Genomic DNA, 25,873 nt, shown 5'->3' with positions numbered 1-25,873 from the left:
GGTACCCCTACAGTAGAAACCTCCAAAAAGTGACCCCATTTTTGAAACTACATCTCTCAAGGAATTTATTGAGAGGTGTACTGACATCTTTGACCCGACAAACGATTCATCAAATTTAGAAACACTTGGTTGTGAACATGAAACATTTTATTTCTTCCAATGAAATGTTGCATAAGCTCCACAAGTGGTAAAAAGAGAAAAAAAAACACAGCAAATTGTGTTAAGCATTTTATTCTGAACATGGAAATACCCCATATGTGGTTGTAAATTGCTGTTTGGGCACACAGCAGGGATCAAAAAGGGTAGGAGCACCATATGGCTTTTGAGAGCAGATTTTGATGGCATGGTTATTGTGTGTCATGTCAAATTTGAAGAGACCCTAAGGTACGAATTCAGTGGAAACCCCTTAAAAGTTACCCCATTTTGGAAACTACTCTTTTCTGTTCTGATGTTAGCGTCAAGAAGAAGCGCACTCCTTTTACACCGTCGTCAGCTGATTCCACATAGATGTCTAGAGCAGTGTTTCCCAACCAGTGTGCCTCCAGCTGTTGCAAAACTACAACTCCCAGCATGCCCGGACAGCCTTCGGCTGTGCGGGCATGCTGGGAGCTGTAGTTTTGCAACAGCTGGAGGCACACTGGTTGGGAAACACTGGTCTAGAGAACCTGTTCTATTAAATTCTTATAGAAGTAGAGCCCCCCGACAGAGTGGAAAGGGTGTCAGCAGTAAATTTGTTTTGACGTCACTGATTATTTTGCCCTTCCTCTGATCCGTCAGAACAATAAGCCCCCAAAATCGGATCCTGTCTGTTGCTAATGCCCAAAAAACTGGTGTGGATTCAAAACAGAGATGACATGTGAATGGAATATTTGCATGTATTCTGTGTTTTGTACCCACTCCTGCTTTTTGCTACCAAATCACAAGCCAATTCTGATGGAACCATACAGGCCTCACAGCTGCTACACAGACAGGATCCATTGTAAGTCTCATTTTTCCTTCTGACAGATCAGAAGAAGGGTCAAATAAATGATGATGTCAGCCAGGCCGAAAGACAAAAAAGTGGCCCAGTCATGAAGTGAGGAGGGTGGGAACAGCATGAAAAGTCTACAGAGTGGCCCTATGACATAGTGGTGAGGTGGAAGCACTATGAGAAGATCACAGAGTGGCCCAATGTTAGTGTGGAGGTGGTGGCAGCATCAGTAGGCCACAGAGTGGCACAATGACAGAGTGTGGAGTTGATGTCAGCATCAGTAGGCCACAGAGTGGCACAATGACAGATTGTGGAGGTGGCAGCAGCAGCATCAGGAGGAGGCCATAGAGTGGCACAATGACAGTGTGGAGGTGGCAGCAGCAGCATCAGGAGACCACAGAGTGGCAAGGTGACATAGTGTGGAGGTGGCAGCAGCATCAAGAGACCACAGAGTGACCCAGTGCCAGTGTGCTTGCTAGTAAATCCTTCTCCAGCCAATCGTTGGATGTTTCTGAATATTTAAGGTACTCTATTCAGGTATAGGGTACCTGAGCTTTAGGTTCCCCGGTGACCAGCAAAGCTGTTCTGATAGTCTTTTGCTATTGCGTTTAACCTGCATTTGTTTCTATCTGTGCTCCAGCTTGTACCTGTCCTGCCTGGTGTTCCAGCACTTCCTGTTCCAGTTTCAGTTTTGTCTGTGTTTAGTTAACTCTGTCCATCTGCCTTATCTGTGTTCCTGCCAAGTATCCAGTCTGCCTGCCTCATCTTTATCTTCAGTATTACACTGCCTGCCTGCTTATCTTCTGCCTCCGACCATCTGCACTTCAAGTGTGATGTCTGGATCTCAGAAACTTACATTACAACCCTTACAGTCTTAGTAACTGTTCAAACTATACCCATGGTTTTTGGTGCATATTCTGTATCCCAAGCTTCTAGTGCTTATATTAGAGTCCCTGACCCTGTGGGTCAGCTGCCAACTACACCGGAACTATCCCAGGAATTAGCAGTAGAGATGTCCCGAACTATTCGGCAGCGAATAGTTCCCGGCGAACATAGCTTGTTCGCGTTCGCCGCTGCGGGCAAACATATGCGATGTTCGGTCCGCCTCCTATACGTCATCATTGAGCAAACTTTGACCCTGTACCTCACGGTCAGCAGACACATTCCAGCCAATCAGCATACCCTCCCTCCCAGACCTTCCCACCGTCTATCAAAAAGCAAGAACAGCATCCATCTTAGATTCATTCTGAAGCTGCAATGTCACAAAGTTGTAATCGCAATGCGATTAATACAGGTTATATTATTCGCATTGCGATTACAACTTAGAGCTGGGTTCCTAATGGTTATATTGATAGAATATAACGAAGATTGAGAATATAGTGCTAGATTCGTTGTCAATTCCAGCAATACAACCATTAGGAACTCAGATCTAAGTTGTAATCGCAATGCGAATAATGCAGGTTATATTAATCGCATTGCGAATTCAAGCTAGCGAATGCAAGCTAAGTTCCTAATGGTTATATTGCTAGAATTGCCGAATATAACGAATATAGCACTATATTTTCAATCTTCGTTATATTCTAGCAATACAATCATTAGGAACCCAGCAGCTCTAAGTTGAATTCGCAATGCGATTAATATAACCTGCATTAATCGCATTGCGATTACAACTTTCTCAAATCCGACAGTACATTCTAGCATGGAGCCGTTCCCATGGTGATGGGGACGCTCCATGAGCACGGAAGTCGGCAGAAGCTCTAAGTTGAAATCGCAATGCGATTAATTCAAGTTCTATAAATCGCATTGCGATTTCAACTTACCATGGGTCCCCCTCCGGCATGCCACAGTCCAGGTGTTAGTCCCCTTAAAACAACTTTTCCATCACTATTGTGGCCACAAAGAGTCCCTGTGGGTTTTCAAATTCGCCTTCCTATTGATGTCTATTGCGGTTCGCCCGGTTCGCACGTTCGCAAACATTTGCGGAAATTCGTGTTCGCCGTTTCGCAAACGGAAAATTTTATGTTCGCGACATCACTAATTAGCAGTCTAATTGCTTCACTGGAGCCAAAGTCAGATCACTGTTCAGGGTTTAAAGGGTGAATGCAAGGGGAGCACCAAAATAACTCATTTAGGGTTTACCACAAAGCCAGACTTGGTAGTTGACACATTGGGTCTATACTCGCTAACCCTTAATATACTGTACATATTTGCTAACTGTATTAAGCACTTTAAGCAATATTCTGAATACCATTTAACTTTGAAAGGACCACTTCCCATAAAAGACCATTTTGTGTGCAATTCTGTAAAATGGGATTTGACTGTATATACAGTATACAATTCACACAGCTTATGAGCAGTAGATATGACCAGTGGATGATGTAGCTGGTCAAATATATAAAAGGCTACTATAGACTGGCCATGCAAATGAAAGAGCCACCAACTGTAGTGTCCCGTTAAAACACTACTAGTGGATAAATGGCTAATATTTTATACTGTTTTATATGGCGTAATTTATTTTGATATTCACGGTAGTATGCTCTATTGTTTGCACTGTTCTTTGCACTGTTTGCTTTTACTTGCTTAGAATAGCTGTAATATGCTAATCTGGCTTGGGTGTGTATTGCTGTGGCTGAAGCAGGTCTGTGTGTTTTCCTTTTAGATTTTTCTACAAGTAAGGCAATCTTGAGCTCAGCTATATCTTTTTAGTGAGGAGAGAACGTGGAGCAAGGGCCTCTCAGGTTTGACTAGGCCTTAGGATTCTTACCTGGCTCAGCAGCTTTTGCTCACCCCAAGCTTTGATGGAAAACTGTCTTGTTAGATTGTGTACCTCCATCTCATTTGGAAGTGTTCTGCAACTTGCTGCCAAGTAAAGAAGCTGTAGGTGAAATGTATTACTGACTGGTGTTCTACATTGGTCTTTGATATCCCCTGCACTGCCAGAGGTTGCACTTAATTTACGACGAACTGCAGGCCTCATAATAAATTAGATGAATGCTCTGTCAGTCTGTGTGCCTAGAATTAAACCTATGGAAGCTGCTGTAGATTTCACCTTCTTTTACTCCAGAAAACTGGTGTATAAGAAGATACATTTGTTGGGCCCACTGGCCCTGCCCCCTTCTCAGAAAGTAGTGAGGGCATCATAGAACACCACTTGTGCCTAGATTTAGGTGCAATGGTGTTTAAAAAGTCACAAACTTATTTATGCCAGAAAACTAGTGTAAGGAATGATAAATGACTCCCTCTTAGTTAGTTATTCTACTTGTTAGGCCTCATGCACATGACAGTTGTTTTTTGCGTCCGCAAATTGTGCATCCGTCAAAAAGTGGATGCAGCATTCTTTTTTTTGAGGAGGATCCGTTTTTTTTCCACAGATCCCTTGTAATAAATGCCTATCCTTGTCCGCAAATGTAATAAAAGTAGGACATGCACAATTTTTTTTGCTGAAGGGAAACACGGACAACAGACGTGGAACACAAACGGATGAACTATCAGCATTTTTTTGCTGACCCATTGAAATTAATCCGCAAAAAAAAACTGAACGGAGGCCGTGAAAAACAACTGTCGTGTGCATGAGGCCTTAAACTGCATCTCAGTCTTCTACCTATCAACACTTTGTTTCAATACTGTACTGAGCAAGCGCTCTGTACAGTATTAGAATGTATTGGTTCCGATGAGCCGAAGTTATTACTTCGCAAGCTTGGAATCGAACCAGAGTTCGGGAAATCAATTTATGAAGTTATTATGCAATTATGTAATAACTTCAGCTCATCGGAGCAATACATTCTAATACTGTACGGAGCGTTCACTCCATACAGTATTGAAACAAAGTTTTATGCGAATCGACTTCGGATGTTTTATCCGAAGTCGATTCGCTCATCCCTAATCAACACCAAAGGCACCCCACCTTCCACCAACCAGCAAACCCTAACTCAGGGTGTGCCTTGGAGGAATTACTTTCAGATTCATCACAAATACAATCCCCTCATCACTGCACCAACGCTAGGAATAAGGGGGGTTGCATTGAGAGACGCCCAGCCAGCATGAACATCATGATCAGATCAGACCCAGACCAAGGATTACCACCTCCATCCTGTCTACTACAACTCCCATCCTCCTCACACTCCCCACAACCCCTGGATTGTTGCATATGCAATTGATATCTGGGTCAAATCAAGAAATCAGAACGAGAAGCAAGTTTTTGTTAGTGGCTCTCCTCTGTGGTAAGTAAAGAGGGACACTTACACAATCTAGTTAACAGAGACCTCCAAAAAGTTACATCATGACAAGGGAAATTGCTAGAATAAAAATCTAATAGAAATAAAAAAAATTAAAACAAAATGATCCGTTTTTATTGATATAAAATGCAGCATCTCATGGTAAATCTAAATAAATATTACCATAAAAACACATAAAAGCTCGAGAGCCTAAGCCCATGCACAAAACAATGCGAGGAGCAACAAGGGCAAAAACAGAATTTTAAACAAAGCAACAACTGAATATGATTCTTGATGAGAGGGGACAACCCTCATTCTTGTTGCGGCAATGGTTCTATTCCACTGGTTTAATATAGCCTTCCGTGCTCCATCCCATTTTCCTGGTCCATGGAGGCGGAACTGATAAGGGCTACAAGGCCCAAAGAATACCTCCAATGCCAGTTTTGGATCAGTAAGAAAGAGAAGACGAAGATTTGGCTTGCATCCAATAAAAGAACTTAATTCATCCAAGTAAGTGACATAGTCAGTGGACAGCGTCTCACTACGACCAAACCTGGAATGTACAGAAAGAGAATAATCTATATTTCCAGTAGTTTGCGAGTGCTAACTACAAAACAAGCGTATCACTGAGTAGCACTCTCAAGCTATGTTCAATGTCTTCCTTTTTTTCAGATGTGGTGCTATGTGTTTCTTGTATTTACATGCAAGCTTATGGGGGACATACTGTATAAGCTTAACAGAAAGTACTAACATATTTGCAATATGTCTATGAGTTATAAGTGGCAATGAATGTTACAGTTCTTTACCAAGAAACTTTCAAAAACAGAACAAAAAAACTGCAGCCTACCAGTTCTTTTTTTCCCCTTCCTCTTCATTTAATTCATCAATCATTGTCTTTTTTGGGGGAAGTTTGCATGTTCCTGGAATGATAATATAGTATTAGCACAATAGTATTAATAAAAATGATAACAAAAATAATAGCAAACTAAGGCTGTGTTAACATCTGTGTCTGAGCTTCGATTACCAGAGATGAGCAAATCGATTCTAGACAAACCAAATTTGTTACAAATTCCCAAAAATTCAGATTCCAGCCAAATGGCAAAATTTTTGTCCAATAGCTTGAAGGGGTTGGATATTGTTCTAGAAGACCTCAAAGTGTCATTAGGGGAAATTTCAATTCTATTCAAATTTATTCTAAATGAAACTAATCTGATGGCCGAATCAATAGACTTGTGACAAAGAAAATCTTAAAAGACAGAAAAGAAGGCATATGTCACCCAAAAAAGGATACATTGTAGACCATACCTGATTTTTAAAAATAAAAGCTGGAAGTGTGGTGTGTTTTTAAACACCAGCTACCATCCCTCTGTCCATAGCCATAATTGTTGCTCTCATTTTGTCATTATGGATACAGTTCTAGAAGACCTCAAAGCATCATTGAGGCACTTTCAATTCGGGTCCAATTTATTAGGACTGAATCTAATCTAATGAGCGAATCGATAGAATCGTGATGAAGAAAATAATCATATGCAGCTTTTCTAATAATCAATAGCTAATATTTTTTAGAATGTATGTAAGTGTGTAACTGAACTTTAGCTACTTGTAACAAGATGTGCTAGAATGAAATCTGTAGCATGGCTCTGAAATGGATATTCAATTTCTGACATTAGGCCCTTGCATGAGGTCTAATCAAGATAAGGTAGCCAGTAGAGTTGAGCGAACACCTGGATGTTCGGGTTCGAGAAGTTCGGCCGAACATCCCGGAAATGTTCGGGTTCGGGATCCGAACCCGATCCGAACTTCGTCCCGAACCCGAACCCCATTGAAGTCAATGGGGACCCGAACTTTTCGGCACTAAAACGGCTGTAAAACAGCCCAGGAAAGGGCTAGAGGGCTGCAAAAGGCAGCAACATGTAGGTAAATCCCCTGCAAACAAATGTGGATAGGGAAATGAATAAAAATAAAAATTAAATAAATAAAAATTAACCAAAATCAATTGGAGAGAGGTTCCATAGCAGAGAATCTGGCTTCCCGTCACCCACCACTGGAACAGTCCATTCTCAGATATTTAGGCCCCGGCACCCAGGCAGAGGAGAGAGGTCCCGTAACAGACAATCTGGCTTCATGTCAGCAGAGAATCAGTCTTCATGTCATAGCAGAGAATCAGGCTTCACGTCAGCCACCACTGCAACAGTCCATTGTCATAAATTTAGGCCCAGCACCCAGGCAGAGGAGAGAGGTCCCGTAACAGAGGATCTGGCTTCATGTCAGCAGAGAATCAGTCTGCATGTCATAGCAGAGAATCAGGCTTCACGTCAGCCACCACTGCAACAGTCCATTGGCATATATTTAGGCCTAGCACCCAGGCAGAGGAGAGAGGTCCCGTAACAGACAATCTGGCTTCATGTCAGCAGAGAATCAGTCTGCATGTCATAGCAGAGAATCAGGCTTCACGTCAGCCACCACTGCAACAATCCATTGGCATATATTTAGGCCTAGCACACAGGCAGAGGAGAGAGGTCCCGTAACAGACAATCTGGCTTCATGTCAGCAGAGAATTAGTCTGCATGTCATAGCAGAGAATGAGGCTTCACGTCAGCCACCACTGCAACAGTCCATTGGCATATATTTAGGCCTAGCACACAGGCAGAGGAGAGAGGTCCCGTAACAGACAATCTGGCTTCATGTCAGCAGAGAATCAGTCTGCATGTCATAGCAGAGAATCAGGCTTCACGTCAGCCACCACTGCAACAGTCCATTGTCATAAATTTAGGCCCAGCACCCAGGCAGAGGAGAGAGGTCCCGTAACAGACAATCTGGCTTCATGTCAGCAGAGAATTAGTCTGCATGTCATAGCAGAGAATGAGGCTTCACGTCAGCCACCACTGCAACAGTCCATTGGCATATATTTAGGCCTAGCACACAGGCAGAGGAGAGAGGTCCCGTAACAGACAATCTGGCTTCATGTCAGCAGAGAATCAGTCTGCATGTCATAGCAGAGAATGAGGCTTCACGTCACCCACCACTGCAACAGTCCATTGGCATATATTTAGGCCTAGCACACAGGCAGAGCAGAGAGGTCCCGTAACAGACAATCTGGCTTCATGTCAGCAGAGAATCAGTCTGCATGTCATAGCAGAGAATGAGGCTTCACGTCACCCACCACTGCAACAGTCCATTGGCATATATTTAGGCCTAGCACACAGGCAGAGCAGAGAGGTCCCGTAACAGACAATCTGGCTTCATGTCAGCAGAGAATCAGTCTGCATGTCATAGCAGAGAATGAGGCTTCACGTCACCCACCACTGCAACAGTCCATTGGCATATATTTAGGCCTAGCACACAGGCAGAGCAGAGAGGTCCCGTAACAGACAATCTGGCTTCATGTCAGCAGAGAATCAGTCTGCATGTCATAGCAGAGAATGAGGCTTCACGTCACCCACCACTGCAACAGTCCATTGGCATATATTTAGGCTTAGCACACAGGCAGAGCAGAGAGGTCCCGTAACAGACAATCTGGCTTCATGTCAGCAGAGAATTAGTCTGCATGTCATAGCAGAGAATGAGGCTTCACGTCAGCCACCACTGCAACAGTCCATTGGCATATATTTAGGCCTAGCACACAGGCAGAGGAGAGGTTCATTCAACTTTGGGTAGCCTCGCAATATAATGGTAAAATGAAAATAAAAATAGGATTGAATGAGGAAGTGCCCTGGAGTCCAATAATATATGGTTATGGGGAGGTAGTTAATGTCTAATCTGGACAAGGGACGGACAGGTCCTGTGGGATCCATGCCTGGTTCATTTTTATGAACGTCAGCTTGTCCACATTGGCTGTAGACAGGCGGCTGCGTTTGTCTGTAATGACGCCCCCTGCCGTGCTGAATACACGTTCAGACAAAACGCTGGCTGCCGGGCAGGCCAGCACCTCCAAGGCATAAAAGGCTAGCTCTGGCCACGTGGACAATTTAGAGACCCAGAAGTTGAATGGGGCCGAACCATCAGTCAGTACGTGGAGGGGTGTGCACACGTACTGTTCCACCATGTTAGTGAAATGTTGCCTCCTGCTAACACGTTGCGTATCAGGTGGTGGTGCAGTTAGCTGTGGCGTGTTGACAAAAGTTTTCCACATCTCTGCCATGCTAACCCTGCCCTCAGAGGAGCTGGCCGTGACACAGCTGCCTTGGCGACCTCTTGCTCCTCCTCTGCCTTGGCCTTGGGCTTCCACTTGTTCCCCTGTGACATTTGGGAATGCTCTCAGTAGCGCGTCTACCAACGTGCGCTTGTACTCGCGCATCTTCCTATCACGCTCCAGTGCAGGAAGTAAGGTGGGCACATTGTCTTTGTAGCGTGGATCCAGCAGGGTGGCAACCCAGTAGTCCGCACAGGTTAAAATGTGGGCAACTCTGCTGTCGTTGCGCAGGCACTGCAGCATGTAGTCGCTCATGTGTGCCAGGCTGCCCAGGGGTAAGGACAAGCTGTCCTCTGTGGGAGGCGTATCGTCATCGTCCTGCCTTTCCCCCCAGCCACGCACCAGTGATGGACCCGAGCTGCGTTGGGTGCCACCCCGCTGTGACCATGCTTCATCCTCATCCTCCTCCACCTCCTCCTCATCCTCGTCCTCCTCGTCCTCCAGTAGTGGGCCCTGGCTGGCCACATTTGTACCTGGCCTCTGCTGTTGCCAAAAACCTCCCTCTGAGTCACTTCGAAGAGACTGGCCTGAAAGTGCTAAAAATGACCCCTCTTCCTCCTCCTCCTCCTCCTCCTCCTGGGCCACCTCCTCTTCCATCATCGCCCTAAGTGTTTTCTCAAGGAGACATAGAAGTGGTATTGTAACGCTGATAACGGTGTCATCGCCACTGGCCATGTTGGTGGAGTACTCGAAACAGCGCAACAGGGCACACAGGTCTCGCATGGAGGCCCAGTCATTGGTGGTGAAGTGGTGCTGTTCTGTAGTGCGACTGACCCGTGCGTGCTGCAGCTGAAACTCCACTATGGCCTGCTGCTGCTCGCACAGTCTGTCCAGCATGTGCAAGGTGGAGTTCCACCTGGTGGGCACGTCGCATATGAGGCGGTGAGCGGGAAGGCCGAAGTTACGCTGTAGCGCAGACAGGCGAGCAGCAGCAGGATGTGAACGCCGGAAGCGCGAACAGACGGCCCGCACTTTATGCAGCAGCTCTGACATGTCGGGGTAGTTGTGAATGAACTTCTGCACCACCAAATTCAGCACATGCGCCAAGCAAGGGATGTGCGTCAAATTGGCTAGTCCCAGAGCTGCAACGAGATTTCGCCCATTATCACACACCACCAGGCCGGGCTTGAGGCTCACCGGCAGCAACCACTCGTCGGTCTGTTGTTCAATACCCCGCCACAACTCCTGTGCGGTGTGGGGCCTGTCCCCCAAACATATGAGTTTCAGAATGGCCTGCTGACGTTTACCCCGGGCTGTGCTGAAGTTGGTGGTGAAGGTGTGTGGCTGACTGGATGAGCAGGTGGAAGAAGAGGAGGAGGAAGCCGAGAAGGAGGAGGTGGCAACAGGAGGCAAAGAATGTTGCCCTGCGATCCTTGGCGGCGGAAGGACGTGCGCCAAACAGCTCTCCGCCTGGGGCCCAGCTGCCACTACATTTACCCAGTGTGCAGTTAGGGAGATATAGCGTCCCTGGCCGTGCTTACTGGTCCACGTATCTGTGGTTAGGTGGACCTTGCTACAGATGGCGTTGCGCAGTGCACACTTGATTTTATCGGATACTTGGTTGTGCAGGGAAGGCACGGCTCTCTTGGAGAAGTAGTGCCGGCTGGGAACAACATACTGTGGGACAGCAAGCGACATGAGCTGTTTGAAGCTGTCTGTGTCCACCAGCCTAAATGACAGCATTTCATAGGCCAGTAGTTTAGAAATGCTGGCATTCAGGGCCAGGGATCGAGGGTGGCTAGGTGGGAATTTACGCTTTCTATCAAATGTTTGTGAGATGGAGAGCTGAACGCTGGCGTGTGACATGGTTGAGACGCTTGGTGACGGAGGTGGTGGTGGTGTTGGTGGTACATCCCCTGTTTGCTGGGCGGCAGGTGCCAACGTTCCTCCAGAGGCGGAGGAAGAGGCCGAGGCGGCAGCAGCAGAATAGGCCGAGGCGGCAGCAGCAGAAGAGGTAGCAGGGGGAGCCTGAGTGACTTCCTTGGTTTTAAGGTGTTTACTCCACTGCAGTTCATGCTTTGCATGCAGGTGCCTGGTCATGCAGGTTGTGCTCAGGTTCAGAACGTTAATGCCTCGCTTCAGGCTCTGATGGCACAGCGTGCAAACCACTCGGGTCTTGTCGTCAGCACATTGTTTGAAGAAGTGCCATGCCAGGGAACTCCTTGAAGCTGCCTTTGGGGTGCTCGGTCCCAGATGGCGGCGGTCAGTAGCAGGCGGAGTCTCTTGGCGGCGGGTGTTCTGCTTTTGCCCACTGCTCCCTCTTTTGCTACGCTGTTGGCTCGGTCTCACCACTGCCTCTTCCTCCGAACTGTGAAAGTCAGTGGCACGACCTTCATTCCATGTGGGGTCTAGGACCTCATCGTCCCCTGCATCGTCTTCCACCCAGTCTTGATCCCTGACCTCCTGTTCAGTCTGCACACTGCAGAAAGACGCAGCAGTTGGCACCTGTGTTTCGTCATCATCAGAGACATGCTGAGGTGGTATTCCCATGTCCTCATCATCAGGAAACATAAGTGGTTGTGCGTCAGTGCATTCTATGTCTTTCACCGCTGGGGAAGGGCTAGGTGGATGCCCTTGGGAAACCCTGCCAGCGGAGTCTTCAAACAGCATAAGAGACTGCTGCATAACTTGAGGCTGAGACAGTTTCCCTGGTATGCATGGGGGTGATGTGACAGACTGATGGGGTTGGTTTTCAGGCGCCATCTGTGCGCTTTCTGCAGAAGACTGGGTGGGAGATAATGTGAACGTGCTGGATCCACTGTCGGCCACCCAATTGACTAATGCCTGTACCTGCTCAGGCCTTACCATCCTTAGAACGGCATTGGGCCCCACCATATATCGCTGTAAATTCTGGCGGCTACTGGGACCTGAGGTAGTTGGTACACTAGGACGTGTGGATGTGGCAGAACGGCCACGTCCTCTCCCAGCACCAGAGGGTCCACTAACACCACCACGACCATGTCCACGTCCGCGTCCCTTACTAGATGTTTTTCTCATTGTTATGGTTCACCACAACAACAAATATATTATTTGGCCCAATGTATTGTATTCAAATTCAGCGGGATATAAATTTGAGGCCTAGTATTTAGGCGCTGGGGGACCGGTATGGATTTAGTGACAGAATTAGACTTGGAAATGCACAGAAGCGTGTGTGTGAAGTTATTCTGAATGACCCTATGTGCACCTTGAATATTATATACCCTTTTAGGGATAGATTTCAAATAGCTCTGATATAGCAGGAACCACTAAATTATGAAATTGCTAAATTGGGAATTGTACTTCAACCCAGAACAAAAAATGTGCTTTGACGGACACTAAATAACTTTCCCAGCCACAACAGGACAGCGGTAACGAGAGATTTAGCGGGATATAAATTTGAGGCCTAGTATTTAGGCGCTGGGTGACCGGTATGGATTTAGTGACAGAATTAGACTTGGAAATGCACAGAAGCGTGTGTGTGAAGTTATTCTGAATGACCCTATGTGCACCTTGAATATTATATACCCTTTTAGGGATAGATTTCAAATAGCTCTGATATAGCAGGAACCACTAAATTATGAAATTGCTAAATTGGGAATTGTACTTCAACCCAGAACAAAAAATGTGCTTTGACGGACACTAAATAACTTTCCCAGCTACAACAGGACAGCGGTAACGAGAGATTTAGCGGGATATAAATTTGAGGCCTAGTATTTAGGCGCTGGGTGACCGGTATGGATTTAGTGACAGAATTAGACTTGGAAATGCACAGAAGCGTGTGTGTGAAGTTATTCTGAATGACCCTATGTGCACCTTGTATATTATATACCCTTTTAGGGATAGATTTCAAATAGCTCTGATATAGCAGGAACCACTAAATTATGAAATTGCTAAATTGGGAATTGTACTTCAACCCAGAACAAAAAATGTGCTTTGACGGACACTAAATAACTTTCCCAGCTACAACAGGACAGCGGTAACGAGAGATTTAGCGGGATATAAATTTGAGGCCTAGTATTTAGGCGCTGGGTGACCGGTATGGATTTAGTGACAGAATTAGACTTGGAAATGCACAGAAGCGTGTGTGTGAAGTTATTCTGAATGACCCTATGTGCACCTTGAATATTATATACCCTTTTAGGGATAGATTTCAAATAGCTCTGATATAGCAGGAACCACTAAATTATGAAATTGCTAAATTGGGAATTGTACTTCAACCCAGAACAAAAAATGTGCTTTGACGGACACTAAATAACTTTCCCAGCTACAACAGGACAGCGGTAACGAGAGATTTAGCGGGATATAAATTTGAGGCCTAGTATTTAGGCGCTGGGTGACCGGTATGGATTTAGTGACAGAATTAGACTTGGAAATGCACAGAAGCGTGTGTGTGAAGTTATTCTGAATGACCCTATGTGCACCTTGAATATTATATACCCTTTTAGGGATAGATTTCAAATAGCTCTGATATAGCAGGAACCACTAAATTATGAAATTGCTAAATTGGGAATTGTACTTCAACCCAGAACAAAAAATGTGCTTTGACGGACACTAAATAACTTTCCCAGCCACAACAGGACAGCGGTAACGAGTGATTTAGCGGGATATAAATTTGAGGCCTAGTATTTAGGCGCTGGGTGACCGGTATGGATTTAGTGACAGAATTAGACTTGGAAATGCACAGAAGCGTGTGTGTGAAGTTATTCTGAATGACCCTATGTGCACCATGAATATTATATACCCTTTTAGGGATAGATTTCAAATAGCTCTGATATAGCAGGAACCACTAAATTATGAAATTGCTAAATTGGGAATTGTACTTCAACCCAGAACAAAAAATGTGCTTTGACGGACACTAAATAACTTTCCCAGCCACAACAGGACAGCGGTAACGAGAGATTTAGCGGGATATAAATTTGAGGCCTAGTATTTAGGCGCTGGGTGACCGGTATGGATTTAGTGACAGAATTAGACTTGGAAATGCACAGAAGCGTGTGTGTGAAGTTATTCTGAATGACCCTATGTGCACCTTGAATATTATATACCCTTTTAGGGATAGATTTCAAATAGCTCTGATATAGCAGGAACCACTAAATTATGAAATTGCTAAATTGGGAATTGTACTTCAACCCAGAACAAAAAATGTGCTTTGACGGACACTAAATAACTTTCCCAGCTACAACAGGACAGCGGTAACGAGAGATTTAGCGGGATATAAATTTGAGGCCTAGTATTTAGGCGCTGGGTGACCGGTATGGATTTAGTGACAGAATTAGACTTGGAAATGCACAGAAGCGTGTGTGTGAAGTTATTCTGAATGACCCTATGTGCACCTTGAATATTATATACCCTTTTAGGGATAGATTTCAAATAGCTCTGATATAGCAGGAACCACTAAATTATGAAATTGCTAAATTGGGAATTGTACTTCAACCCAGAACAAAAAATGTGCTTTGACGGACACTAAATAATTTTCCCAGCCACAACAGGACAGCGGTAACGAGAGATTTAGCGGGATATAAATTTGAGGCCTAGTATTTAGGCGCTGGGTGACCGGTATGGATTTAGTGACAGAATTAGACTGGGATATGGCCAAAAAATAACCACACTATTGCTGGTTAAATGCACTTGGTGACGGGCGCAGCTTGCCCCTGATGTAGTATATGGCCAAAAAATGAACAGACTATTGCTGGTTAAATGCACTTGGTGTCACAGCTTGACCAACCACACTACTGAGGGTTAAATGCACTTGGTGACGGGCGCAGCTTGCCCCTGATGTAGTATATGGCCAAAAAATGAACAGACTATTGCTGGTTAAATGCACTTGGTGTGACAGCTTCACCCTGATGTAGGCTTTAGCCAAAAAACAACCACACCATTGAGGGTTAAATGCACTTGGTGACAGGCGCAGCTTGCCCCTGATTTAGTATATGGCCAAAAAATGAACAGACTATTGCTGGTTAAATGCACTTGGTGTGACAGCTTCACCCTGATGTAGGCTTTAGCCAAAAAACAACCACACCATTGAGGGTTAAATGCACTTGGTGACAGGCGCAGCTTGCCCCTGATTTAGTATATGGCCAAAAAATGAACAGACTATTGCTGGTTAAATGCACTTGGTGTGACAGCTTCACCCTGATGTAGGCTTTAGCCAAAAAACAACCACACCATTGAGGGTTAAATGCACTTGGTCGCAGCTTGGATGCACTTGGTCGCAGCACCGCACAAGACACAAAATGGCCGCCGATCACCCCATAAAAAAGTGACTGACAAACGGTCTGGGCAGCCTAAAAACAGTGAGTGAGCATTTGAGTATCAGCAGCTCAATGATGCACAGCTGCAGATCGATCGATTAATCAAGTGAAGTCCTTTGGAGGAGTTAATCTGCCTAATCTCGCCCTACTGTCGCATCCGCAACCTCTCCCTACGCTAATCAGAGCAGAGTGACGGGCGGCGCTATGTGACTCCAGCTTAAATAGAGGCTGGGTCACATGGTGCTCTGGCCAATCACAGCCATGCCAATAGTAGGCATGGCTGTGACGGCCTCTTGGGGCAAGTAGTATGACGCTTGTTGATTGGCTGCTTTGCAGCCTTTCAAAAAGCGCCAAGAAAGCGTAACAAAAGCGCCAAGAAAGCGACGAACACCGAACCCGAACCCGGACTTTTACGAAAATGTCCGGGTTCGGGTCCGTGTCACGGACACCCCAAAATTCGGTACGAACCCGAACTATACAGTTCGAGTTCGCTCATCCCTAGTAGCCAGGATGATGGTAGACAGACGTCTCAAAATCACTACAACAGTTAGATAAATAATAGTAGGTGTGTATACTGTATTTTTCACTGTAGAATAAACATACTTAAAACACAACTTTTAATTAATGCTGTTAAGATAAGTCCCACTAGACAAACAACAAACAAATATCTATAAAAAGTATTATTCACTCTAGGGATAATCTCAAATACAAGTTCAGGAAGAGAGAGCTCTGGTAATACTGTGGCATGATTCCAGTGAAATCTGAGTATTTACCAAAGCTCTCTCTTCGTGAACTTGTATTTGAGATTATCCCTAGAGTGAATAATACTTTTTATCGCTATATGTTTGTTGTTTGTCTAGTGGGACTTATCTTAACAGCATTAATTAAAAGTTATTGTTTTAAGTAGGTTTATTCTACAGTGAAAAATACAGTATACACACCTACTATTATTTATCTGTTTCAGTGATTTTGTAGTATTTAAATAATGGCCAGTGTACTGACAGGGCCAATAAATACAGACCAATATCTTGCTAAGGCTTCCCAAGTCTTCTCAGACAAAGATTTAGAACCAGAGGGCTCATCAAATTATTTGAAAACCTTATTCAAAGAATTATACTAATGCTATAGGGACAACATCAAATCTTGGTGGGAAACCCAGTCCCTGGAAAACTATATTAAAGCATGTATAGTCCTCAAGGGTTTACGGATCCCCCTGATACTGGCATACCGAACCCAAAAACCCAAGTTGATGGTTAAGTGGGAACAGATATTGACAGATAGCTCAATAAAATTTGATGAGATTATTACTAGCTGAAGAACAACTAACACTGATCAAAACTATGACCAGATTGAACATATTAATAGACCAGATCCTTAAGTTTAAAGGTGACCCTGATTTCCCTAAAAAAGAAAGTAATGTACAGACATCTATTCAGAAATATCACCTCTCCATAAAAGAAAGAAAACATAAACAGTTTAAAAGAGACCTTCTAGAGATTAAGGAAAAAAGTGGTTACTCTTATTTGAGTGAGAAAAAGACTATACCAGATAAAGAGGCATCATTATCTGATGTAGAAACCTCATATACAGAAAGATCAGCTGATAGAACCTTTAAGGGTAAACAAAAAAAAGAGGAAATAGGGGACGAAGAGGACCCAGAAACCAAGGACAGAGATGGGGAAATGAAAATCGGGGCGACCAGATGACAGCACATCTAGAATCAGCACAATCTTTAGGATCCTCTAGCTCCTATTCTGATTTTTTGGAATCGGGAGGGGGGCTCCTTACCATCTAAGGGACTGCCCCAGACTAGAAAAATAGAACCTGATCAGAGTGAAACGGGTCAGATTATTAATTTATCACAAATAACCTTTTCAGATACAGAAATTAGTGTTCTCTCAAAGGGAACCAACTACTAGATATAATTCTTTCACATGGATTAAAGACATACATCTGTTCTGGCACAAGATTTTCATAATGACTTGGAAGAAAGCCTCAAATTAGGGATTCCACTAGAAGAACTCCCAGTAGCCAGACTTATGGCTGATCTCCTCAGTGAAGGGGAGAAAGGTATTGGAGAAGGTCCCTTTACTAAGTTAAAACTAAAAATCACAAAACCGCCTCCTCCAATGGAAACTAATATTATAGATCTATTCTTGAGTGTAGTTACCCAATAACTAGAGAAACTAGAACAGAGAAAGCACAATTACAAATCAAATCTTAACAAGCTAGAAGTTGTAGTGATGAGTAAGATAGAATCAGATTCTAACATCATGATAAAACCGTCCAATAAAGGAGGTAATCTAGTAATCATGGACCACCACAACTACAAACAAATGTGTAACACCATCTTAAATGATAAAAAATGTTACACTAAAATCACCAAGGATCCAACACCTGATTTTCATACCAAGCTTGAGGTTTCACTCCTAGGAGCATTTGAGGAGGGACTGATATCTCATGACGAACTCAGATTCATGCTCATAGAACATCCATAAATCCCCTCATTCTATGCCATACCAAAAATCCATAAGGGTCTAAAACCTTTAAAAGAATGACTCATAGTAGCAGGTATTAACTCTATGGCACAGAATGTGGGATCTATATAGACAGTTCTAAGAAACTTTGTCACAGCCCTCCCATCATACATCAGGTATACAACTGATTAACCAAATTTGATGTATTGACTTTGGAATTGGAAGATGGGGTACTACTAGCATTAACTGATGTAGGGTCACTTTATAGCAATATCTACCATGAAATGGGGATACTTGCCATAAATCATTTCCTAAAGATCAGAGGAATTCAATTTGCTGCACATAACCAATTTATTCTCTAATTAATTGAGTTTGCCCTAAGGCACAATTACGTTCTGTTTGACTCCAAGTTCTTCCACCAGCTCAGGGGTTCAGCGATGAGGAGCGCATGTGCCCCCACATATGCCAACCTGTTCCTGGGCTGGTGGGAGGACACTTTGGTGTTCACATAGAACAGTATATGAACACCAAGGATCGTCTTCTGGGGCCAATACATAGATGACATAATTGTCCTGTGACACGCCTCAGAGGACTTTTTTCTGAATTTATGGATGAACTTAATGCCAATCACATTGGCATGCACTTCACTACAGAGACTAACAAAGATAGCCTGGCATTCTTAGATCTACAAATTACCCTTACAGACAGGACTCTACACACCAGACCATACAGAAAACCCACTGCCACAAATAACCTGCTCAGATGGGAGAGTCACCACCCAATGAGTTTAAGGTGTGGAATTCCGAAAGGACAGTATCTGCACATTTGAAGAAACTGTTCCACTCAGAGTGATTTTTTCTACCAAGCTAGGGATCTGCAAACACGATTCCAAAAGAGAGGCTATCCTAACCAGGTTTTACATGGAGCATTTAAATCTGCCCTAAGTAAAAAATAGGATGGACCTATTATCTAATAAAGAGGATAATAACAAAAATAAGGAGAAAACATCCAAATTATTGGAACATATGATAATTACAATAGGGGAGTGCGAGACATTTAAAAAAAATCCTTTGATCTATTGCGTTTAGGCCCAGACATCAAATATATCATCCCTTACCACCCAGCAATCACATACAGAAGAGGTAGATCATTGGAGGACTGATTTGTCCACAGCTATTATAAACCACCAAATAAACAGGACACATGGTTGGATAGAAAATTCATGGGGACTTTCTAATGTGGTACATGCATAGCATGTATGGGGAACATGTTTCTTCATTCGGGCAATGTTGCGAGGGGTGGCGCATGAGTCCGGGAGTGTGGTCAGAGAGGTTGGGCCTGGCGGCAAGATGTCATGAGACACCATGTTATCTTGCACATGCGTTTTGGACTGCCTATGCTCACGAAGGAAATAGACACGAATGAGGTATCGCGAGACATGGTGTGATTTTGCACAGGCGCATCAACGCTGGTATGCATGCCAAAATAGTGGAAGCTACTGAAAGGGAGTGCAGGCGTAATGAGTTAAATATACATCTGAACCAGATGATACGGGGCATAAAAAGGCAGCAGATTGACTATAGTGTTGTGAGATGGGGAAACAGCTCTCATTGTCTTAACACGGTTTGTATAGATTAAATTAAACTATCTGGACTGAAATTCGGCTGTTTGGCCATAAGATGCCGCTGTTTCCAAAACACAGCTAACAGACTGCATATATTTTCATATTCATGAGAGGTGGAGATTAAGGGCCTGGGGAAGAAAAGGAAGTATCCATCTTATAGGAAGCTGAGACTGAGGAACTGTGTGAGCAGAGAATCCAATAGCATCCAGGTGTGAAAGCATCCCTCAGTGACCAGAGCTACAGCTAAATAAAGCTGATAGTGTTCAAGACCCTGAATCTGTCCAGAGTAACAAGGATTGCTTTCAGGGACGCTGGTGAGAGCTGAGGAGCAAAGCTACATACACTGTGGTAGTGCATGCTTGTTAGAGAGGCATTTGTTCTGCTCAGAGTCACCAGCAGATGCAGAGCAGACCTGGGTCTGTAAGATCGTGCACGCACCTCATTACAGTGTTTGCACCTTGAGACTGAGACCAGGCCTGTAGTTAGTTAGTTAGGGTCTCTGTGTTACAAGTGTTACTACTGTTCATTGCAAGGACTCCATAACTTAAAGTGACATTTCACATTGGAGAGCCGATAAAATTCCCACAAACTCAAGCCAGGCTGGTGTTTTGCTCAGAAGGAATACTCAGGCACGTGCTACAGGACCAGTTATGGGAGGGGGAATACTGTAGAGCACTGTAAGATTGTAAGCTGTTGTGCTGCCCTGCAGGGTAGCCCATACCACACACCCATACAGTGGTTCTTGTTTTTTTAGGGTAAAAACAGGTAAGGTGTGGAAGTTTAGTTGTCAAAGCGTTGGGAAGACAACAAAAGGGATAGGGAACGGAAGGGAAAGTTCAGAATAGGGTGAGACACTGATAAGTGGAGCCGCCCCTTTCGGGCCGATTCCTCAGCTTTTAGGCAGGATATACTAGTACAATTAGGGTAAGATTTCCCAAAACCCAGCCTAAAAAAGCAAAAATATCATCTGACGGCAAAGTGGTACCTGGATGGACACCGAAGGCATCTGATTTTCCAGACCTTAGACATTGGAACCACTATACTTCATTGCTACTCATCAAGCAACAAAACCGTGAGTGGCATGATTACAGTGAAATCTGAGTATTTACCAAAGCTCTGTCTTCCTGAACTTGTATTTGAGATTATCCCTAGAGTAAATAATACTTTTTATCGATATATGTTTGTTGTTTGTCTAGTGGGACTTATCCTAACAGCATTAATTAAAAGTTATGTTTTAAGTAGGTTTATTCTACAGTGGAAAAAAAAAAAAAGAGACAGACTTCTGACTTTAGCCAAAACAATTCTTCCAGCAATGTGTTGCATTTTAATTCCTCATGTTACTGCTTAAAGGGGTTTTCCAAGACTTCATAAGTGATGGCCTATCCTGACCTATCTGATTGGTGGGGGTTCGACAACCAGGACCCATGCCGATCAGCTATTTGAGAAGGCAGTGGCGCTCGAAGTAGTGCTGTGGCTTTCTCACAGCTTTTCCTAGGCCAGTGTCGAAACGTCCATCAGTCACATGACCTAGGACCAGCTCAGCTCCATAGAAGTAAATGGAGCTGACCTGCGATACCAAGCACATACAATGTACGGTGAAAGCGCTCACAGATTAAAGATGATGGCAAAAGACACCTCAGGGTGAGTCCCAGCAGAGATGAAAAGGTGAAGATACAAATATGTCCAACTTTAAGATAATTAAGAAAGAATTTAGTGTTAGGAACCCGTCTAACTAGAGATCGCATTGACGTGCGGCAGACGGCCTCAAATAATTTGGTACAAAATGATTTGCCAAGCATCTCTAACTTATTAGTATAGCATTTGCAACTGTGACACAATTTTGTACTTTATTTGGTTTGCAGTGAGCTGTTGCATTGTATGTCTTGTTTAACAGTCTTGTTCTCAGCCATAGCAACATGCTCCTGCGCTTTGGGATGTGCTGACTGACCCCCTTTTTCCTTTGTAGTTTGTGCTGGAGGTGTGGCTGCCTCCCCAGCCGTGCACTCCTGATCAGCTTGTCTGCCCCATAGGCTGATTTTAACTAGTGTGAGTATATAGCTTGGCCTGCTCCCCCTCACTCACTGAAGCCATATGGCACCAGGAGAGAGATAGTGTGTGGACTCTCATTGCAGTCCTTGGTGGCCATTTGGCGCCGGGAGTGGTGTGGAGTGGGCCCGGCATGCATGTTGGTACCTGCTTTTCTAGGATATAATGGAGACCATTTTGGCACCAAAAAATTACAGAAATTAAAGCAGGCCTAGCATGCATGTGGAACCTACACTTGCTGAATTATATGATAGCCGTTATGGCACATAACAGATAGAATTTAGTGTTAGGAACCCGTCTAACTAGAGATCGCCTTGACATGCGGCAGACGGGCTCAAATAATTTGGTACAAAATGATTTGCCAAGCATCTCTAACTTATTAGTATAGCATTTGCAACTGTGATGCAATTTTGTACTTTATTTGGTTTGCAGTGAGCTGTTGCATTGTATATCTTGTTTAACAGTCTTGTTCTCAGCCATAGCAACGTGCTCCTGCGCTTTGGGATGTGCTGACTGACCCCCTTTTTCCTTTTAAGATAAATTGGGTATTGGTAAAATTATGAAGTAGTGACATTACTCTGGGTCACAATCATACAGCTGAGGTAACTTTCCTTCTGTTTGCTTTTGCAGATATGATTGTATTCTTGTACACATATGCTTGTGTGTTGTGCATACTTACTTGAATAAGGCAATGTTCTAAAACATGCACACTGTGCTCCATTTTGGCAACTCCAAAGTCTTAGTGCTGGATTATCAATTTATATTTGTGGAATTGTTTGGGACCCGAACTCCAGGAGCTTGTGCTGCACAAGAGGAGTGGTTTGGATCCAAGAATTAGCTGGATTAGTGTTGCTTTTTAAGTGTAAAATATTACAGAAGTATAAAAAATTGTATTGATCTCAAACATGGAAGGATTTTATACACATTTCTGGTTCAAAGCATTGCCTACATTTCCTTGTATATAACTTTACAACATATTACAAAACAAAAACCACACAAATGTTAAGTGGTAGCCAAATATTAATAACACAAATAAAATAATATGATATTGGTAATTAGATCTCCATAATTATCTAGACACATTTCCACATTACTGGTTCATCTGGGGATAAACTATTGGAGATTACCATATGTGCCGTAATCACTCCAGATAAAACACAACAATACATATGGATTTGCACAAAACAAGACCACAACAATACACATTTAAGAGAAAAAAACTACTCCTCAAAATGTGACCAACTCTCGGGTATTTTTTATTTTTTTATTGATAGAGACCCTTTTTTGTCAGAAAGTACATACTGTATATTGTTCATATAGTCGTATAAAATATATGCAAAAGTATAAAAGTTCATTCAATAATAGGTCTTTACTTTATATGATTCACCTCACAAATATAAACATGTGGATTGACCTCCTTAATCTTTGGTTAAATAGATATACCTCCTTATCAGAGTCTATCTATGATATGTTCATGCACCTTCTGGGCCAATTTGGCAACCAATGTGGATGCTGAGAGGCTGTTACCCTGGGTCTCCTCTGTCTGTATGGCTGTGATGGCTATTATAATGTCATCTAGAAGAGAGTTGGCTATCTGATGGTAGAAGCAGCACCGTGGTGTGTGATATGATTATATCAATGATAATTGACACAGCCCTTCTGTGCAACATAATGTTCTCTCATTGCTGTCAATCATCTGGATGTAGAGAATATCAAGCAGCCTTTTGATGGATGACTCCTTACCTTCTTAAGGGAACTTCCATTTCATCTAGTAGGCTGTATTCATTCTCTGGGTACTCTTGTGAGTGAAGGGACCATTGCACAAACATCTAAATAGGAAAGGAAAAATCTGGACAGATGAATAGGTGACACCTGCATCTTCTTTTGTCCCTCTTTCTCTTTTTAATGATGCATGATCATATCATACATACACTCTGATAAGGAGGTATATCTATTTAACAAAGGATTAAGGAGTTCAATCCAAATGTTTATATTTATGAGGTGAATCCTATAAAGTGAAGACCTATTATTGAATAGACATTCATACTTTTACATACACAAGGCTATAAAAAGTCTACACTCCCCAAAATGTCAGATTTCTGTGATGTAAAAAAAATGAGACAAAGATAAATCATTTCAGAACTTTTTCCACCTTTAATGTGACCTATAAACTGTACAACTCAATTGAAAAACAAACTAAAATCTTTTAGGTATCAAATCAGCCCTTATTAAGTCCCGGGTTAGGGGGAAGGGCATTTTCTGAGCCTAAGGTTTCCCTACCTGAGTTTTTTTCTGGGGATTGCAAGCAGTTTTTAAAATTTTCATAAGAGGTGGAAGCTATACTTCCAACTTAGACCCACTTCCTCGGGCAATGAGAAGACTCGGGTGGGCTTAGTCATTTCCCTTCTTAGGGGAACCCCAAGACGTGGGCCTTCACTTTAGCTGAGAATTCTTTGGTTCGTAATTCTATTGAGGAATTTCTTAGGGCCTCATTTATGATGAATCAGATAGAACCGCCATTGCAGAGTCTAACCTTAGATCACTCCATCAGGGCGATCTTCTGGCAGAGGAGTATTGTTCCCAGTTCAGGCGTTGGGCCATTGAAACAGGATGGAATGATCTAGCCTTGCAAAATTCTTTTCTGAGTAGGTTAGCGGATTCCATCAAGGACATGTTGGTGCACTACTTAAACTAGGAGCAACACACTATATGTGCGGGGTCTGCACTCCTGAACATAAAGGCATAACAGCATAGACAGGTTTAGCGTAGGACCCGTCTGAACTGAGACCACCTTGTCGCTTGGTAGGTGGGCTTAGATGTGTTTTGATCAAAATGTATTGACCAAGTGTCTCAGATTTTATCAATAGAGTGAGGGCTTAGTCAATATGTTATGCTTGCATCTACTATAGTAGTGCATTATTTTCTGTGATTGTATAAATGTAGCCATGTACATCCGCAACATTCATTATTATATCGTGCAGGATGATTTATATTTTTTTTTTCCCGTTGTTTGTTTAACTTGTCTTGAAGGAGTGGCACCTTCATTTGTGAATACGCTCCAATTTTGGGAGTAGTATTTATGTGCACTTTTGTCCCACCTATCTAATAGGCGACCTTGATTTAAGGTGGCACATATAGGTGTGTGTGCTTCTCCTCCCACCGTTTGCTGTTGCACATGGAGGTAACTAGGAGCAACACACTATATGTGTGGGGTCTGCGCTCCTGAACATAAATGCATAATGGCATAGGAAGGGACTATTCATAGGATTCAGATATATTGGGCAGACTAGATGGGCCAATTGGTTCTTATCTGCCGACACATTCTATGTTTCTATGTTTCTATGAAGGTTTAGCGTAGGACCCGCCTGAACTGAGACCACCTTGTCGCTTGGTAGGTGGGCTTAGATGTGTTTTGATCAAAATATATTGACCAAGTGTCTCAGATTTTATCAATAGAGTGAGGGCTTAGTCAATATGTTATGCTTGCATCTACTATAATAGTGCATTATTTTCTGTGATTGCACCACTCAAAGCCACAAAGTCTCGAAACTGCCATGACCTTGGCTGTTTGTCTCGCTAGAAGGAGACATGAACGTCTACAAGATATGTTCGCCTACAAGGGGATCTCGCCTGTGGCAGGGTCAACAACTATGCAGCTGGGAAAGACCGCCCTTTAACTTGATATAAGGCGACGTCACTGGAAATGGAGACAGTGTCTGCTCTGTGGGTCACCTAAACATCTGGTGCGGGATTGCCTTCTTCTGGAGCGGTCAGGAAATTACCGATCCTAGTTGGATCAGGGGCTTCCCAACTAGGCACCTAGGTACCCCTATTTAAAAAAATGTTTTTTCCTATTATGATTGCTTTCCGGGGGCGGGAGGTGAAGGGGCGTGCATTTGTAGACTGCGGGGCTGAGATTAATCTTTTGGACTCTGCCATAGCCAAGGATCTGGGGTGCCCCATAGAGCCTTGGAGTCAGGTATTAGACTCACCTCACTTGACGGTTCGTTTCTTGCCCAAAGTGCAGAGGCGGTTACTGACAGACCAGTATACATTCAGGTGGGGTGTCTTCACAAGGAAGAGATTACCTTCTGGGTTATTCATTCTCTCCTTGCCT

At 43.6% G+C, this 25,873-nt stretch overlaps 1 protein-coding gene across 1 annotated transcript in view; it reads right to left on the bottom strand.

Annotated features, from left to right (window-relative positions):
- Positions 1-5,297: 5,297 nt before the first annotated feature.
- LOC122943240 (dimethylaniline monooxygenase [N-oxide-forming] 3-like) overlaps positions 5,298-25,873 on the bottom strand; it is a 114,956-nt gene continuing 94,380 nt past the window's right edge. The window contains exons 8-9 of the mRNA XM_044300826.1: positions 6,032-6,104; positions 5,298-5,737 (exon numbers count right to left, since the gene is read on the bottom strand). Of these exons, the coding sequence (XP_044156761.1) occupies positions 5,395-5,737; positions 6,032-6,104 (416 nt within the window). The 3' untranslated portion in view covers positions 5,298-5,394. The remainder of the gene's footprint in view (positions 5,738-6,031; positions 6,105-25,873) is intronic.

This window comes from Bufo gargarizans, chromosome 7 (assembly GCF_014858855.1).
Source record: "Bufo gargarizans isolate SCDJY-AF-19 chromosome 7, ASM1485885v1, whole genome shotgun sequence".
Classification (NCBI taxonomy): domain Eukaryota; kingdom Metazoa; phylum Chordata; class Amphibia; order Anura; family Bufonidae; genus Bufo; species Bufo gargarizans.
The sequence above is the reverse complement of the archived record's forward strand: the minus strand, read 5'-3'. Positions and strand labels throughout refer to the sequence as shown.